General features: G+C 39.4%; 1 protein-coding gene across 1 annotated transcript; it reads left to right on the top strand.

Moving 5' to 3' along the window:
* The first annotated feature begins 709 nt into the window (after window positions 1–709).
* Window positions 710–18,738, top strand: cfap57 (cilia and flagella associated protein 57). The gene is made up of 14 exons (XM_067363218.1): window positions 710–936; window positions 1,646–1,956; window positions 4,006–4,256; window positions 6,021–6,183; window positions 6,295–6,447; window positions 9,555–9,694; window positions 10,130–10,295; window positions 10,405–10,518; window positions 10,693–10,905; window positions 17,282–17,449; window positions 17,549–17,710; window positions 17,923–18,078; window positions 18,161–18,254; window positions 18,647–18,738. Exons 1-14 carry the CDS (start codon window positions 780–782, stop codon window positions 18,685–18,687), a joined length of 2,289 nt encoding a protein of 762 aa, XP_067219319.1. The 5' UTR covers window positions 710–779; the 3' UTR covers window positions 18,688–18,738.
* Window positions 18,739–19,578: the final 840 nt, after the last annotated feature.

Genomic DNA, 19,578 nt, shown 5'->3' with positions numbered 1-19,578 from the left:
ATAAAAACATATCAAACAAAAATTTTACACACCCAATACTGTGTGTAAAATGCTATATTTCACTCCATGAACAGCTTCAGTATTATTATTTGGGAAGGCCAATTTTAACCCACCTGCCTGGATTCTACACCCCTATTTTATTAAAATGGGTCTGATACACCTACACCAGCAATACTGTGTGTAAAATGCTACATTTCACTCCATGAACATGGACAGCTTCAGTATTTAGGGGGGTATTATTTTGGTAGGCCCCATTTTAACCCACCTGCCTGTCCAGAACAAAGATGCGGTCAAAACTTAGACATTTGTAACGCTTAATTGCTGTTAGTCAAAATGTCAGCCCATTTAATTGGCTTATAACAAACCAAAATTCTTTTGAAACCTTTTTGTCATGACGGGGTGACGTCCAATTTCGTGTGTCCTGCTTTGTATGAGGGCCATCGTGTGGTCTTAATGGAGAACCGCAGCTGCGTTTTGATCTTAAAACAAAACCATTCCTAATTCAGATATAGTAAATTAGTTAAAAAGATTAATTTAACACACACACACACACACACACACACACACACACACACACACACACACACATCGTCGTCAGGACGCGTGTAGGCAGTGTAATGGGCGAGACAGACACCCATAGACAGACACCTCTCTCCTTTAGCTTGTTGTTACCATAGTAACTAATCAACACTGTAGCGTCATACAAATGCACAGCAAACAAACCAGGCAACTCGCTTAAATCTTATTTTTCTACACACTGTTAGCTATATTTTTGTCAGATGGCTAAAGTAGTGGCACAGTCTCATTATATATTCGGGTTGCGGACAGGAGTGAAGAATAATTTGTTGTATTTTGATGAACAAACCATCATATTTCCGTGCGGAAACAACTGCGTGCGCTATAACATCGATCAGAAATGGCAGAAGTTTATTCCAGGTAACGTTACTCCGAAACTCTATTATACTATACATTAATCTTTATACACTTCATATGTATTGTTATAGACTATATCTTATATGCAATATATAATATATGTCTAGTATATTATATGTATACCTTATATATCATATAAGATTGAGCTGTATTAAGGAATATAATTATCACTAGTCTTAATATAAGTATTACAGATTATTAACTGTATTTCTAGTGAATATCTGATTCAAACACACATATATGGGTCATATTCCTCCCAATATCAAGTTAAAGAAAAATAAGAATATATAATTTACTGTAATGCGAAAAAAATAAAAGGAAATTTGTTAAAATATGTATACATTATGGTAAATGTAATCTACTTTAATTTATAATAATTTTTAATTATATATATATTATATATATATATATATATATATATATATATATATATATATATATATATATATATATATAATGATTCTAATAAAAAAATAAAATATATAAAATTGTGTTTTTTTCTGTGTTTAACTGTCATGAAAATAAAGGCAAATATAAACAAATAAAATGCTTCTGAAATTTTATGCAAAATATATTTGCTTGTTTCTTTATTCTGATTTTAGGATTAAATTTGACCTGGACATTTTTTGTGAGAATTATTTCAGACTCCTGTCTTAACCTCTATGGTGACCAATATCTGTTTTCATGTGTTACACGGTCTATGTCGGCACAGGTACAGAGAGAAGTCAGGGCATGAAGGCTTTGGCCATCAGCACAAACAGGCGTTATCTGGCTGTGTCTGAATGTGGAGAGAAAGCCACCATCACTGTGTTTGACCTACAGCATGAGCAGAACAGGAAGAGGAAGGTGTTGACTGGAGGAGAGATCCCGGTGGATGAGTTTGTCTGCATGGCCTTTTCCCCAGATTCAAAGTATCTGATCGGTCAGGCAGGTGGACCAGACTGGACTCTTTTCCTCTGGATGTGGGAAAAGAAGAAGGTGATGGCCACTGTGAAGACAAGCAACAGTGGCTCCATAAACCAGGTAAAGACAATTGTCAAAATGGTGACTTAAAATGATCATATTTCACCCCTAAATCAAATGAGAAACACAAAACATCATATTTTCCATATAGAAGATTAAGTCTATTTTTAGGACTGCTAAGATTTTTTGTCACTGTGGCATTATTTTCATGAAAATTAAAGCCCTAAGCATCAAACAACCAACATTCTCATTACCTTAAAGGATTAGTTCACTTTCAAATAAAACATTCCTGATAATTTACTCACCCCCATGTCATCCAAGATGTCCATGTCCTTCTTTCTTCAGTCAAAAAGAAATTAAGGTTTTTGATTAAAACATTCCAGGATTATTCTCCTTATATACTTCAATGGAGCCCAAACGATTGAAGGTCAAAATTTCAGTTTCAGTGCAGCTTCAAAGGGCTTTAAATGATACCAGATGAGGAATAAGGGTCTTATCTAGGGAAATGATCGGTCATTTTGATCGCCTTCCAAGTGCTTCCACCAAAACTGCACTTTCGTATTCTTCAAAAAACTTACACTGTATGTGTTACGCCTTCCCTATTCTACTTACGGAACGAACGCAGCCCCAGATCCATTTTTACTGTAAGTAGAATAGGGAAGGCGTAGGAAGTATAGCGTAAGGTTTTTAAAGAATATGAAAGTGCGGTTTTGGCGGAAGCACTCATAATGTGATCATTTGTGTTTATAAAGCATACACTTTGTGTTTATAAAACATATACAGTAATTTTTTTTAGAAAATGACCGAACGTTTCACTAGATGATTCCTCGTCTGGTATCGTTTAATGCACTTTGAAGCTGCACTGAAACTGTAATTTTGACCTTCAATTGTTTGGGCTCCATTGAAAAATCCTGGAATGTTTTCATCAAAACTATCTAGTAAATTATCAGGAAAATTTTATTTGAAAGTGAACTAATCCTTTAATGCTGGGCATATTACTTTGAAGTGTGTTTGTTTGTGTAATTCCTAATTTTGTCATTTGTAATAATATGCTGTATGTGGTTTGTATATAATATAATTAACATATATTATATTATTACTATAACTACTAAAACAAATTTTTTAACCCCCATAAATTAAAGGTATGAATAGTTGCATCAGTTATTGTTGCTATTTAAAGTTTTTTTTTTTTTTTTTTGCATTACAGTAATGAGAAGTGTGAAGGAATTATGGTTAATTGTCATGAAAATAATGTCACAATAAAAAAGATAACATGGTCCTAAAAATATTGTTTATGTTCTTTAAACAAAATATAGTTTCAGTTTCTTTCTTTTAATTTTTTGGGAAAAAATATTACCCACATTTGTTCTTGAAGTGCTTGAGTCACCTAGACATCAAGATATTATTAAATATTATATTAAAATGAATTATGATTTCTAAATCTTATCACATGATATATGAGAAACAGGGTAATCGTCATTAACTAACTATTAAAAACCTTTTTTGAAGCTGAAATAATACAGATATTAGAAATAATATAAATATTAAAAATAATTTGAAGCACTAAAATTGCTAACTGGAAATAAATTACAGCCACCATGACAGTTGCTATATATCAGGGGTGTCTACACTTGGTCCAGGAGGGCCACTGTCCTGCAGAGTTTAGCTCCAACTTGCCTCAACACACCTGCCTGGAAATTTCTACTGTGCCTAGAAAGACATTGATAAGCTGGTTCAGGTGTGTTTAATTGGGGTTGGAGCTAAACTCTGCAGGACAGTGGCCCTCCAGGAGCATTATTAGACACCTCTGCTATATATGAATATATATGATTAATTCTTACTATAATAAAATACTGGTCTAGAATACCTAGAATAAACTTCTGGCATTTCTACATGAAATATAATGGTTTGTACATCAAAATATAACAAATTATTATAATGTTCAAGCAAACCACCCTATGCTATATGCAGAAGAGATCCTATTCTTCATATTCTCATTACCGTAATGCAGAATTAATTTCATTTCAATTCAAAGTCATTTTGATGACAGGTCAGAATTACTGCAATGATCAAGCTGTCCTAATACAATGTATCCATTCCTATTCACAGGTCAGCTTCAACCCTCAGGACAACACACAGATCTGTGTGAGCGGCAACGGGGTGTTCAAGATCTTCCGCTTTGCTGGAGAAACCCTGAAACAGTCCAGCACATTTAAAACAGACTCCCAGAACTTCCTGTGCCACACCTGGATATCCACGGAGAAGGTGATTGCCGGCACAGAGACAGGTCAGCTGATGATGTTTGAATCATGTCGCCTACGTTGGGAGACGAGTGTGGCATCTGTGCAGAAGGTTAAGAGGTGAGTGGAATGAACTGTGAGGTCAAGTGCTGATGATATCAGCAGTGACATACTAGGGCACTTCTCCTAAAACACTCCCTAATTTGTCTGCTAATAATTACAGGAGAAATCTGTCATTTATCTCATGTTTTAGTATGCCTTATAACACATTCTGGGTGATTTTGAACCGGAATAGTACATTTAAATAAAATAAATATACAAAATACACATAATTTGATGATTTCATTCCAGTGCTATTTATTAATAAACAGTTGCAGCATGAAAAATTGATCATTTAAAAAAAGTAAAAGTTTATGCAAGTACAATAAAAATATATTTTGTTAGACAACATTTCAGAGTAATAGTCATTGTAACGAGGTCAGTAGATGTGGGAAGAAGGAGGCGGGAACCGGCGAACATTCAAACAAAGTTTAATCCCAAAATAAACAAAGAACAAAACGAAAGTAATGCCGGCAGACCCTCGCGGACGTCTGCCGGCCACACAAACATAATAAAACATTAAAAAAAAAGTCCAGGCCTGGTCCTCTCTCGTCCTTCACGGTAGTCGCTCCTCCTTTTATGCTCCCGGAGCTCCTCCGTGAGAGACTCAAGGCCGGTGCGCCTCCCAGGTGAAGCTCATTAACACTCGTGCCACCGGCCTCGCGCCGTTCCCTCTTGGCTCTCGCCCGCCCTGGTCGCCACAGTCATGTTGTTTTCTTACAGAAAGAATATGTAGGTATTGTAAAGTTTAACTGTTTTGAGCTAATACTGAAGTTAATTCTGGTAATTCTCATATCATATGTTTTTATAAATTTCATATGAAGAAGTAGAAATTTCTCATAATTATTGCTAAAAAAAAATTCTATAGTTCTATTGTAAAAACCAGTGCCACACTGGTTTTAATATAGTTCATGTATAATTTGAAGCTTCAAAGAATTTATTGTTTAATGTTTAATAACATTTGTTGGTGAAGATGGTTATGAAAATAGGCTAGTGTTTTTAACTTTTCTTTAATAAAATGACAACATTTGACAAATTAACACCTTAATGATGTATAATAAAAACATTCCGCTCATATTTTTCTTTATTTTCTTCACATAACTTGTATTTCATCTCAAGCTTTTTATTGACACCATACACAAGTACAAGTACCTTAGAAAATAAGTACACTAACCTTAAAATCGAAATATTATGGGAGAAATTGTTTGTTGTGGTGGAAATCACTGACATTAAATTAATTTTTAAAACATTTGTATAAATCATTTCAAAACAGTAAATGTTATTTTGTTTCTTGGGTTTTTCCCACTCTTGTTTAGTCCATTACTGTTGTTTTAAACGTGTTAGAAATCATATTTTACATAGTATTTAATATTTTAAGATTGAAAACAATAAAGTCATCCATAATTATACGTCATACATGAAAAGCGTTAGGAAATTATGAAATATAAACTTTCCCGAGATATTTTTAATGTGACTTTCAAATAACAAAAAGAAAACGGTCAAAATCTGTTATAAAAATATCACTTCCTGGCACAGAAAAGTGCCCAAAGTTGAAGAAACAAATAATTGAAATGGCATGTATTTGAGTTAATGAATATTAATATGTCATCATGTGACAGTCTGGTACATTCAGTTATGATCCACAACCACCTGGTGTCATTATAATTTTTTCAGGCAAAACAATAGCTATTGTATTTGCAGTATTTTAAACTCTTTAAACACATATAATATGCTATGAAAGTGGATTAATTTTTGTATGTTGTATGTACTGACTTTATCTTGTAGTCAGTCAGAAAAGCAAGACTCAAATGAACCCTCCTCCATCCTGCCGCGGGTGACAGCCATTGTGGGTTATTCTAGTGGATTTGTTTGCTCCGCTGGTCCTGGAACTGTGTGTTTGTTTGAGAAAATAGAGGAAGACCAGTACAAGAAGACCAAAGATATAAAGGTGCCTTGACATTTTATCATTCACATGTTCACAATAGTGTGTCAGGTTTCGCATCAGAAAGTTTGGTTGATCCTGAAACTGTTTTCTCATCTTGTTTTCAATCTCTCTCAGATTCCTCCAGAGATGTTCAGTAATGATCCCAGTTCTGCAGAGCAGCAGGAAATCAGTACTCTGTGCATCAGTCCATCAGAGGACACCCTGGCCGCCAGTACAGACCGCGGGCAGCTCTACAGCATCAATCTCTCCGTAGTTGATTTAGCAAAGGTGCCGTTTGTCTCAGTTATTTTAATATTACTTATATACTGTCAGGGCCCAAATTTCTTATATTTCTATAGCTTCTTTTACTTTTTTTTTTTTTTTTAGTAATTTTTTATACTCTCAGTATGATCAAACACAGGTGGAATAGATTGAGTCCATAAACACCCCCAAAGCTTCATAGTCCTCATTCAGTAACATTAGGCAGTTTTGATTTATATGCTCTTTAATGTTTGATGATCGCTTTATTTTACATTTGCGTGAGTAATCTTCTGTTGCTTGTTTCATCTTCTTCTTCTCCTGCATTTTGATTGTCTAGGTTACTATTGTAACCCCGTTCCCTGAAGGAGGAAACGGAGATGTTATGTCGATACTGACGTAATGGGGTCATGCTTGGGAGCCCTATCACCTCCATGGGGTACAAAACGAGCCAATGGGAATTGGCCAGTGAAATACTCACATCCATTCATATTTTGCTGAGGAGCCGAGTAGGTACCCGGCCATTCAGCGGTGACTCAGGGCTATGGCAAGGGGATGTATTGTCTCTGTTCCCTCCTTCAGGGAATGAGGGTTACAATAGTAACCTAGATGTTCCCATTCAGTCAGTCACGTTCAACGTTACGTTGATACTGACGTAATGGGGTCCAGTGGAAAACGCCATAGCCACTGAACCATGTTACGAGTGTTAGGGAAGCAGATGCTGGCAAGCCATAGCGTGCCCAATACAGGTGCAACCACAGAGTCGTAACCTTCCAGCATCTGGAGTAAGCCCAAAAAAAGACTATAGAATAGCACAAGACGTGTCACTCGTATTGTTTTGAATGGGAGAAAGTGTAACGCGCAATATGGCCGAATAAGTCCCGCCTTCTAAATAAGAGCCAATCGCTGACTGGTAAAATCATTGCGTCACTTCGGCGGCCGTTAGAATCACCGGTTTCTATAGAAACAGTCAGACGCGCGCCTCCGAAGAGACGCGCATTTAGGTCTGCGCATGCGCATTAGCTTGATCCAGCCTGAAAAATACAGGTTTTTTTTGTCATGATTCGAGCATTTATAAATTAAATTTATGAGCCGGTTGCTGTTTGATTTCATTGGTGATTTCAAATATGAAATTCAATCGTAAGGTTGGCGAACAGTTTTGGAGAATTTGATGTTTCCCCATTCAAAGAGTGAAATGACTTGTCTTAAAGGGAACGTACGGCGACGACTCGGTGTGATGACTACACGGAGCATGCCCTGCTGCCATGCCCACCTCAGGACTTGTGAAGTCAGTGCTGAAGGGGTCTCATATGAAGCAATCCGAGTGGCGTGACCGTGGCTGCGGATGCCATATGCCCCAGGAGCCTCTGAAATTGTTTCAGTAGAACCGCTGTTTTCTGCGAGAACGAGTTCAGGCAGTTCAGCACTGACTGTGAACGCTCATTGGTGAGACGCGCCGTCACGTTGACCGAGTCCAGCTCCACAACAAGAAAAAGATACTCTGCACGGGGGAGAGCTTGCTCTTTTCCCAGTTGACATGAAGCCCCAACCGGCTGAGGTGCGAGAGCACCAGGTCCCTGTGTTCACACAACTGATCTCGGGACTGGGCCAGAATAAGCCAGTCATTGAGATGGTTGAGAACACGAACGCCCACCTCCCTGAGCAGGGCAAGGGCTCCTTCCGTGACTTTGGTAAAGACACAGGGAGACAGGGACAGCCCGAAGGGTAGGACCTTGTACTGGTATTCCCTGACCCTTGAACGCAAAACGTAGAAATGGTCTGTGTCTATGGAGGACCGAGACATGGAAGTATGCGTCCTTCAGGTCGATTGCTGCAAACCAATCCTGGGCGTGAACGCACGTGAGGATGCATTTCAGTGTGAGCATCTTGAACAGGAGCTTGTGAAGGGCCCGATTCAAGACACGCAGATCCAAGATTGGCTGTAACCCTCCACCTTGCTTGGGTACTATGAAGTAAGGGCTGACTGTTCGAATGGAGATGAAGCCGTCTGACTGTTCGAATAAACCAAGGGTTTGGAACCAATGGGACGGCTTGGGGAGGTGTAGCCAGGCCCCCGGACACCAGTTGCACCATCTGGACAGCAGAAGTACCCGTGGGGGGGAGGTGGCAGTGTGGAGAATTGTGGCCCAACCCTGGAGGCAAAGCGTCCCGAAGTAAAGGCTGTGAGTGAAGTGCACTCACATGGCTCCGAGTGTCCCGTGAGGAATGGGGCAGGGTGGCGTGGGGAGGCTGTGCATCCCCAAGGCGCCAATGCCCTGCCTTTGGCAAATGAGGGTGTGGATGAGAGTTAGGAAGCGGTGCGTCGCACAGAGAACAGACATGAAAATCATGTGTGGGGAAATCCATTTGATTGTAGTAGTTTAAATGAGAAATAATGCAGTGCTCTGGACAACCGCTATAGAGTTATTGTCGCCGTAGAGTTAGAACCGGTGTATGCGGTTTACAGGTTTCATAGAAAGAGAACGATTGAGAAATCAACTATTTGTCTGTTTTAAGGGAGTCGTTGCTAGGCCAGGCTGTGTCAAAACAGAGGCTGGCCTGTTGGGCCATCAGGACTGTTGAGATGGCATATACCAGCGCTGGTGTACCTTCTCCTGAAGGTGTGGTAGCTTATTCCACCAGGGGGATGACTGCCTCCTAGGCACTATTCAAATGTGTGCCTTTAGAGGAGGTCTGCGTAGCAACAGACTGGATCTCCTTGCTTATATTTGGTCGGTTTTATCGCCTGAATGTTGTATCTTCTTTAGCTACCTCTGTCCTGCAAGCGGGAGAAGGGATAAGTCCCTAAACACTTAGTTTTTCATTCAAGGTGTACATACTTGTTGGCTTGGTTTAATGTTTGGTTCCAGGGACTGGTGTACATGTTGTCATATCACAATGTCAGCCTTTTTAAAAAAGAATCAAGTTTAACTCTCCTGTCTCCTGTGGTTATGGTCCTACTACATTCCCCACCTGACCTTATTTGGTACAATGTTGACCCATATTGTGGCGTGCTGACCGGGATGAAATAGAACTCCCCGATCTAGTGTATTAAAAGAGATGTTCTACACAGTTCTGTACTTATTCATTATACCAGTAATGACTAATTCAGCTCTTTTTTCCCATTGTTTTATCAGGGTGATCATGCTCATTTTGAGTACCTGTCTCAATCGTTCCATTCCAGCATTATCACCGGTTTGTCTACCTGCATCCGCAAACCACTCATTGCCACCTGTTCCCTGGACCGCTCAGTGCGCATCTGGAACTTTGAGACCAAGTATGTTTAGCTTTGTTAAAGAGACAATGTGTTGTGTTCTTCTGCTTTTCTAGGCAAATTTCAAAATACATAAGCACAGTTTTAAAATACATTAAAATAGAAGGGTCATTTTAAGTTTTAATAATATTTCAGACTTTTTTACTGTTTTTACTGTATCAAATAAATGCAGCCTTGTGTGCATAATAATCTTCTTTCAAAAACATTAAAAAATCTTACTGTCCCCTTACTGAAATTCTTTTTAATGTTAGTGTATTTCTAACTTATTAATACTTATAATAAAATTTCATTATTATCTAACATATTTAATTAATATTTTAAGTCAACTTCGACAGCCTTGAAAAGTACATTTTAAAAAATAAAAGTTATTAAATTCCATCAGGTTTTTATTAGCAGGAATACTGTTGGATATATCCAATAGAGTGATTATGTGTCCAGTGATTTAGAGATGTACAAGGAGTTCCAGGAGGAAGCCTACAGCATAGCTCTTCACCCCACTGGACTCTACATCCTGGTGGGGTTCTCAGACAAACTCCGTTTCATGACTCTGCTCATCGATGACATCAGGACTTTGAAGGAGTTCACTGTACGCAGTTGCCGTGAGGTGCGTCTCTTATCTATTCATTCATGTATAGAAAGTAAGCATTGTTCTCATTTATCACATTCCTATACACCTTGTTGAATGACTGTGGTGGCCATACATTTGTCCCAAGTGTGTGTTCAGCAATGGGGGCCACTTGTTTGCTGCTGTCAATGGAAATGTGATCAACATCTACTCTACTACCACATTTGAGGACGTCCTGAATCTGAAGGGACACAATGAAAAAGTATGTTTTCTGAAATTTAAAAGGAATAGTTCACCTAAAATTGTTGTTCCAAACATATGTGTATTTCTTTCTTATGTGAAATATGATATTTTGAAGGAAATCCACAGCTCTAGTTTTGTCTTCCTAAAACATGGCTCTTTAAACAATGTTACAGTCCATATTATTGTGCCTTAGGTGCGAGCTATAGCATTCAGTGCAGATGACAGTCGTCTTGTGTCGTGTGGCATGGATGGGGCTGTGTACGAGTGGAATACTCTCAGTGGTACCCGAGAGTCCGACAGCGTGCTCAAGACCTGTAGCTACACAGGGGTCACCATCTCCCCTGACGCAAAGACATTCTTTGCTGTTGGGACAGACTGCACTCTGAAGGAAATCAAAGACAGTCAGGTGAGCGCATGAATGCAGTCTCAAAAGACACATTTGACAGCTCAGAACCACTTTTATTCACTATATTACAGAACTTGAGTTATATTGGTATAGATTTACCTTAAGTCTTTTAAATCCAGGGTTTTCAATCGGTTTTCAATATATATCAGAATTTATTTATTATGTGAAGGGAACAAGATGCTGCATCAGTTGCTGACACTATAGGGACATGTCCAACGGAATCCGGTGTCTGAAGCATGTGTGAAATCATGCCGATCCTTTTGGCTGATGACAGTCCTATGAAAGGGGAACACCATATGGCCAATAACACAGAAAAGGCCGCTTCTTAAAGCCTCTAATCCCTCGAGAAGAGTGTCAAGAGCGGAGCTTCCCACTGGGAATCCATCACAATGAGTACATCCAGCTCCCCCGAAAGCTGAACACACTCCATCTTCACATGCACACACAAACAAAGCAGCTTCCTGAAGACAACAATGCTGATGACGTGTAATGCAGGCACCATTTTATACAAACGGACACTCCATGTGACATCAAAGGACTGCCAAAAGGATTGGTGTAACTTCACATGTGCTTCAGACACCGGATTCTTTCTTGAAGGAAGGGGTATCTGTGGAAAATTACAGACAAGGACATTAAATTGAGCTGTATGAGGCAACTCTAACTTTATCTCTGAAGCTATACAAAAGCCTTATTTAAGGAAAAGGCTAGAATTCACCAGAAAAATTGCATATTTAAAGGTGCATTATTTAGGATTTTCAGTTATGCCCAGTACACATTGTGCGATTTTAGGCTTTACCAGATGAAAGTTGAGATGAATTTCTGTGGTCATTGTTACGCTCATAGACACACTTCAGAAGTCAATCGATCACCCGTTTATTCGTGTACAACATAAACATAGCTTTTCTCCCGCCTAGCGCTCAAACAACAACTACACCTGAACTTCCTGAATACTTCATAATAAGAGTCCCTTATTTTCCGGTAAACAGTCATGTGTAATCTTAAACAATATACAGCACTGAGGTATAAATGTGTATGAACATATTTTTTGATGTCTTAAACTTAACAAACTCACTCTCTTTAAAAAATAAATAAATAAATAAAATCTCTTTCAATTGAACATGCCAACAGAACATATTGAACAACAACATCCTTGAACAAAAATATGATCTAGTACATTTCAACAAGCTCTCGTGTGCAACTCAAAGACAGACTTTGTTTTAATTCAGTTTCCACTGTTCTTCACTCAGTGCCTTAAGTAACTGATAAGCTGATGCCCCCTTTTTTTGTAAGGCAGTCCGCAAGTTGTTCTCTTGTGTTGTACCACAGTACTCGTTCAACTCTCTGTGTCTGGACAAGTTCTTTAATACTACTTATCTCCAGCCGGAGTCTTTTCTCAGAGACTGACTTTGTGGACTTAATTGCATCAGCAAGTGAATGATTGTCTATGACACAGATTATTGGTGGCGCATGTTCAACATCACCAGTAGTTAATTCTGAGAACAGTGTGGACAGGAAAATACTATTGTCAATTCCATCAGACATTGCCAATGTTTCACCAGCAAGTGTGCTCCGCACAATTCTCTTGACTCTCTTTGACTGCCAAGAAAGGGGAGAGAATTTTCCATTTTCTCCCATTAGAAGAATCAGATGCCCTCCTTGGGTGCCTCCATCTGAAAGATTTGCAAATGAGGCATCGCTGAACACAATCATCTTAAGAGCACTGTCTCTGCCCAAGTGCTGGAAGCTTAGAATTACCTTCTTGGACTTAAGTTTGCACACTATCCTGTTTGCTTCGTGGATTGTCTGCACAGTTGCATTTTTTATGTTTGAAGCCAAATTGCTAGCATCAAATATGACATCTGGCCTGCTCTGCCTTGCTACCCAGAGAATCTGGCCTATTTTGGACCTGAGCTGATCCTTTTCCTCCTCGCAGAGAGATGAGTCTTGTTCCACAGCTCGTGAAGGATCCATATGTATGGGCTGCATGTGTTGAATGTAGTTTTCCTGGTGTATTTGTACTTTTCTGTCAACAGTTACAAAATCCATTCCCACATAACAGAAGTGATCATGTTCCTCACGTCCAACTTGGAAAACAGATCTGAGATGTGGTATTACAGTTGTGGAGAAACTTTGCGTGCCCCCCCATATGAAGTCGTCCATATGACAGGCAAGCACCCCAGTTACAGTGAAGTCCTGATCTAGCCAATAAAAAACAGCTGGATCAACCTTGGACATTTTTCCTCCTGCTTTCAGCACTATTTCTTTCACTCTGTTATACCAGTAAAGTGAAGCATCTGCTAGACCATACACACACTTTTTGAGCTTCCATAATTTTCCTTCACAGACTGCCTCAGGGGGAGGCCTGATGTAGATGTTGCGTGACAATTCTATTCCCTGCAGAAATGCAGATTTTATATCCATGGAATGAAGTGTCCACTGTCTTTGACAAATAACTGCCACAAGCAGTCGAAGAGACTCTGAAGCACACGTGGGTGAATCCTTTTGTAGCTCCGATACATCAAACTCCTCAAAACCTCTGGCCACTAATCGTGCTTTCGGTACTAGTCCAGTTAGTGTTTCCTTAAAAGTGCACACCCATCTGGTGGAGATGCACTTTTGTCCCTCATCTTGAACTTCCTCAAACACACGGTTATCTTTCCAACTCTTAATCTCTTCTTGTTTGGCTAGGTCAAAGGATAGATATTTTGTTACCAATACATCCTCACTGACGTTTGTGGTATTAACATCAGTAACAGCGGGTTCTATTTGAAGACTCTCTAAACTTGATACGTCGACTGAATCTTTACTGCCTGCAACATTAGTGGGCCCAGTGAGCAGGAGATTATACCAGTTTTTGTATTTACCAGTAGCTTTGCCTGCACGCCCTAGTACTTTTGCTGTATGCAAAGCCCCACTGTCTCGGTCTCTGTATTTTAGAACTTGCCCTGTTTTAAGGCGGACATCAGTTCCCTGCTCTGTATCACTTTGTGTCCTTATGTCGTCACATGTGGTTTGTGCAGCTACATTCTGCCCCATAGTGGATGCCCCTGTGTTCTCAATTTGCATTGAACTCTGCTGCATCTCGGTTACAGTTTCTATTCCCTCCGTGTTGTTGACAGCAGCTCCTGTCATCTCTTGTCTTTGCACACTGTTTGTGTTAATTTCAGCATCATCCTTATTGACATGTTGATCTCCGCTGTCTGTTTTTTCTTTTCTTAGTCTGAGGTAGTGTACTCTAATGCAGGTTCCTCCATGTCTGACAAACACCACCGCACCATCCTGGCCAATAACAACTCCTGGTCCTTTCCACTCTGGACAATCAACTCTCTTATAGTACACTTTATCACCCATTTTATATTTCTCATCTGTGTGACGTAGTTGTTTACGCAGTGCTCTCCGTATTCTTTCTGATTATTCTGCTTCTGTGAAAGCCTTTCTTGACGCATGTAAAGCAGAGATGTGTTTTGCCACCCATTCACTTTTTGTGGTGCCCTCTAAAGCTGGGGGCTTGTCGGTTAATACTGAGGGCAGGTTGGGATTCTGTCCAAACACCAACTGATGAGGACTGTAGCCATGGACATTTTGCATGGTGTTCTTTGACATAAGAGCCCAGTCCAATGCAGTATCCCAGTCACAGCCGTTACTTGTCTTCACCTTCATGATGATCTCTGTAAGTGTTTGGTTGTGTCGCTCTGTAAGTCCATTGCTCCACGGGCTGTATGCTGCTGTTGTCTTTATTTCTATGTTAAAATTTTCTGCCATGTCTCTAACCTCATCATTATTAAATTCTCCCCCATTGTCACTGAACAGTTTCTGAGGTGGACCATGTACACTTATCCAGACATGAACAAAGTGTTTCACTATTTCAGAAGATTTCTTTGTGGTCAGTATGCTGCCTGCACTAAACCTTGTGAACTGGTCAATAATGTGGAGATACCACATACACACCTGGTTCAAGTTCATGCAGATCTACTGCAGCAGTTTCATTGTACTGAGATGCCAGTGGTAGGCCGACAGCAGGCTTTGGTGTGGTCTTACTGTATCTTTGACACGTTTCACATTCACTCACAATTTTTTTTAGAATGACACTACATTCTGCATCTTTATTGCTTGAGCTAGCAAGAAGTTTCTGCAGTCTGTCAGCAGACGCATGACCAAATTGTCTGTGAAGCTTCATCAGGATTTAGTTTTTTTGAGATTGTCAGTATTTCCTCGTCACACTGACTTTGTACATCCTCAATCTTTGGTTCCATTAGAGTGACATCTTCAGCAGCTACCAAGACACAGTCATCACTTTGAATGTCTTTTTTTTCATTGTTCATTATGTTTACACAGTAATGAGCAGAGCTTGTAAAGTCAAGTTTTACAGGTTGACTGAACATTACAGCGCTGTCATTCTCCATATCCAGCACTGTCCCTGCTCTTTTCATGGATGCCTTGCTCAAAAGTAGTGGAATCTTTGCTGGGACTACTTCAGTTTCAATATGACACTTAGTTTGTCCAATCTTTGCAGGAATTCTCAACTTTCTGCTGGAATAGACCACTTTTCCATCACCAAACTTAAAGGGTCTATGACTGTGTGTTTCTGTCTTCCTCAGGTTCTTTTTTTCGTCTTGGCTTAGTTCATCAATGTAGCTATTTAGCCATTCCTGTCCACATACAGTCCGTGTACATGCAGTGTCTATTATTGCTGAGCCAAAACACTCTGTCATAAATATTTCTGCTTCAGTGGGTGACTCTTTTGTATACAGAGTAATGTTGCACTCCTCTACATCATCCGTTTTACAATCTTCTGTAAGTTTGACTTGCTCACCTCTGTGTGGACAATCCTTGGCCCAGTGGAACATGCTTTGACAAACAGCGCATTTTGATCTGCGTCCATACCTGTCCAGAGGGTTAGTGCCAGGCAGTGGTGTCTTTTGCTGAATAACATCCATGGCTTGCTCCTCTGTCGCCTTTGTTCCGTTACATATGCGGTTTCCTGGTTAATCCCCACTGTAGAAGCAGACTTTCCTCTGAAAATCCTCTTCAGTGCTGATTTCATTGACGCAAAAGTCAAATCTGTACATGCTGTCAGAGCTAACTGTCTGTCTTTCACTTCTAAGCACGCAGTGTCCAGCAGTTTGAATGCTAATACTGCATCGGGAAGCTCCATCTTATATTTACGCATCCGTGAATACCGCTGTTCAAAATCGATTATATAGTCTGTCATGGAAACACCGCTATCTTTCATAATCCGATCAAAGCTCGTGTAAGCCTCATATGTTTGGTCCTTTTCTTCTTTGAGAAACAAATCATCGAGTTTTAGAAGTAAAGTGTTCATGCCAGTGTCCTTATTCAAATCATCTACCGGTATTTCCATCGCTGTTTCTCTTGCTCTTCCCGACAGCGCCAAAGCAACAGCAAGCGCCTGTTTCTTTTTTTCGAGTTCCGTAACCCTGGTCCAAATTGCGACTTCATTCTTCCAACTTTCATATGGTTTTCCTTCATCAAAGGTTGGCGGTACTCTGTAGTTGCTAACCATCCTCTGCTACCAATGTTACGCTCATAGACACACTTCAGAAGTCAATCGATCACCCGTTTATTCGTGTACAACATAAACATAGCTTTTCTCCCGCCTAGCGCTCAAACAACAACTACACCTGAACTTCCTGAATACTTCATAATAAGAGTCCCTTATTTTCCGGTAAACAGTCATGTGTAATCTTAAACAATATACAGCACTGAGGTATAAATGTGTATGAACATATTTTTTGATGTCTTAAACTTAACAGTCATGGCTCCTAAACTGTGGTTCTACGTCGTACAGAGAGGCTCAAAGACAGGCATTGTCACGTTCTTGCGACCAGAGATAAACAGTGTCAGAAATTTAGCATGATCATCTCGCAGTGTGTTTGCTGCTATGACCTACATCTACTGACTAGCCAATAAAACTTGAAATGGCATATTGAACAACTTGACTGTCATGGCTCTAAAACTTAAAACTAATGATCTCAAGCTCCATTTGCAAAATTGGCATTGTCATAAAAAATGTAATTACAATGCTTAATCTGTTCAATCACAGATAGCAGGCAACAAGGCTATAGTGACATTAGTGAACTGTTTTTGTGTCAAGGCACAACAACATATCAGAGCTTCCTGAGGCATTATTACTATACAAATAGTCCATATTTAATTTTTTCCGAAAATCATGCATAGGGCACCTTTAAATATATCACCTCACAGCGCATTGCACCAGGTTTGATATCAGTGGAGTCAAATGGTTGTCACATTTCTTGTGAACAATTGTGGCACAACATATTTGGATCTTTTGGATTAAACAAAAACCATCAATGATCCCTTGATATAAAACTGTGTGTTAATATTTTTGCTGCAGATCTTTAAGGAAGTGCCTTCAGGTCATGTGGTTTGCACCACTGTCACTATGTCTCGTTCAGGGCGAGCAATCTTCATTGGAACCTCCACTGGGACGGTGAGGGCCATCAAATACCCTCTCCAGAATGACTGGCTAGAGTACCAGGCCCATGCTGGCCCTGTCACTAAGGTTTGCACTGCTAAAATTCATTGGAATTATGTTTCCTATGAGTTCCTAGTTAGAAGTCAAGCATGTTTTTCATTAATGTCTTTTTTGTTTTGTTTATAGATGGTTATCACTTTTGATGACCAGTTCCTCCTAACAGTCTCAGAAGACGGCTGTCTTTTCATCTGGAAAATCATTGACAAAGAGGGACAAGGGCTGAAAAGAGAGAAGGAATTAATATACACAGAAGAGATCCTCGTCACTAAATTAGACCTTGAAGAAAAGGTAACCTGAGGAAATTTTTTTCAAAAAATGGCCAGATATTAAGCTCAGTAATTGTGTTCTTGAACCATCTTAATACTGCATAAAACAGGGCATTTAAGAGAAAGTTAAGGAAATATTTTATCATGAAGCCTAATTGCAAAATGAACACGTCCCTCTGTAAACCACAAGAGCAACTACAGCCTCCTCTCATTTTGTGTTGAATCATCTTGCAGAATAAAAAGATTCTGGACCTGAGCACAAGAGTGGATGAGCTCCAGAAGTATAACAAGCATCAGCTCAGCCTCATGGACATTAACTACAAGAATTACATCAATGAACTCACTGAAAAATGTCACCAACAGATCAGTTCACTAAATGCAGAGAAAGAGGTCATTGTCAAGAAACCCAAAACATGCCTATTTCATAACACAAATGGCTTAATAAACTTAAAAAGTTAATTTTCCATTACAGGTCATGAAAACAGAAAAAGAGAAACAGCAAGCCGCCCATGTTAAAGCTCTGTCAGAAATCTTAGAGAAACATGATAAAGAGCTGCAGGACATAGGTAAACAAAACATTTTATTCATTTTTACAATCTTAATGATAAATGTTAACACTACCAGTCACAGCAGTGGATCTCAGCATTGTCCAAGACAATATTTCAAGGTTAAGATATTTATGCTGTAATGACAAAGCTTCTGCTGGTTTTCAAACTTTTTTATTAATAGAAACTAGGGGTATATTGAAATATTTAAATAAAATAATGATAAATTATTAAATTCCATAATTGACTGAATGCATGTCTGGCTTCACACTTTTTACACTTTTTATTACCAATGAATTTACATGACATCTCCAGTCGTTCATGATTTCTGGATAAGGCTTTTTACCCTTTTTTTATGTATTGTATGCACAAATATCAATTTTCCACTGGAAAAACCAGTTTACCATCTTCAGAACCAGCTGGTTCCCCTCTCAGAGTTATCCAGTCTAACTGAAGGTGCTCTTCACAGAGTCGGCCAATAACCAGAAGCTCATGTTGGAATATGAGAAATACCAGGAGCTACAACTGAAGCTTCATAACATTCAGCAGGAATGTGAGCAGCAGCTGCACAGCATGGAGGAGAGCAAGACCCAAGCCCTGGGGGAGATGATGCAGTCCTATGAGGCAAAGCTGGAAGAGAAGATGAAGCTGTTGAACCAGGTAAAGGCAACTGCGAACATTTATGCCACGTTCCCTGCTGAAAAATCAAGCATAAACCAGCATGAATTCCATGTTGGTCCAGGCTGGTTTATTATGTTGGTAAGAGCTACAGTGCTGGTTCTTCTGGTGGACCAGCATAGTCATTCTCTTCTCAAGCAAAACTGATCTGTTATAACACAAGCACTCCCATTTCCCATGCTGGTCCCAGGATGCAAAACATACCTTATGTTGGATTTTTCAGCAGGGTTACCAATGCTTAGAAAATAAATTTTTTCTTAAAAAATGTCATTAAAGGTGCAGTAAGTGATTTCTGAGAAACGCTGTTGAAAGTGGATCAGATTGAGCACCACAACACACTTGTAGCCAATCAGAAGTAGACTGTAGAAAGAGTGAGTGTTGACAGAGAGATGGCTGATAGGCATTATAAATGAGAAAAGAAAATCAGGAATATCACTGAAAAAGGAAGAGTCCACTCTTGCATTGCATGTTTGTGCATTTTAGGGGCAGAGCAATGTAAGGGAAGGGGTGTGTGTGATTTTCTTGTTGTTGGGGTTTATTTTTTTGTTTGTTTGTTTTTTTTTTTGGGGGGGGGGTGATTTCAAATATCAACAGTCTTTCTCAGAAATCACTTACTGCACCTTAAACATGGTGCTGTCTAGCATATAGGAAAATTGACATCTTCACT

Source organism: Chanodichthys erythropterus, chromosome 16 (assembly GCF_024489055.1).
Source record: "Chanodichthys erythropterus isolate Z2021 chromosome 16, ASM2448905v1, whole genome shotgun sequence".
Classification (NCBI taxonomy): domain Eukaryota; kingdom Metazoa; phylum Chordata; class Actinopteri; order Cypriniformes; family Xenocyprididae; genus Chanodichthys; species Chanodichthys erythropterus.
Note: the sequence above shows the minus strand (reverse complement) of the source record. Positions and strands in the feature narration are given on the sequence as shown.

Coding starts and splice junctions, on each gene's coding strand:
- cfap57 (XM_067363218.1), top strand. CDS start 780: ATGGCTAAAGTAGTGGCACAGTCTCATTATATATTCGGGTTGCGGACA. Junction 937..1,645: donor ATGGCAGAAGTTTATTCCAG/GTAACGTTACTC, acceptor ATGTCGGCACAG/GTACAGAGAGAAGTCAGGGC. Junction 10,519..10,692: donor TGAAGGGACACAATGAAAAA/GTATGTTTTCTG, acceptor ATTGTGCCTTAG/GTGCGAGCTATAGCATTCAG.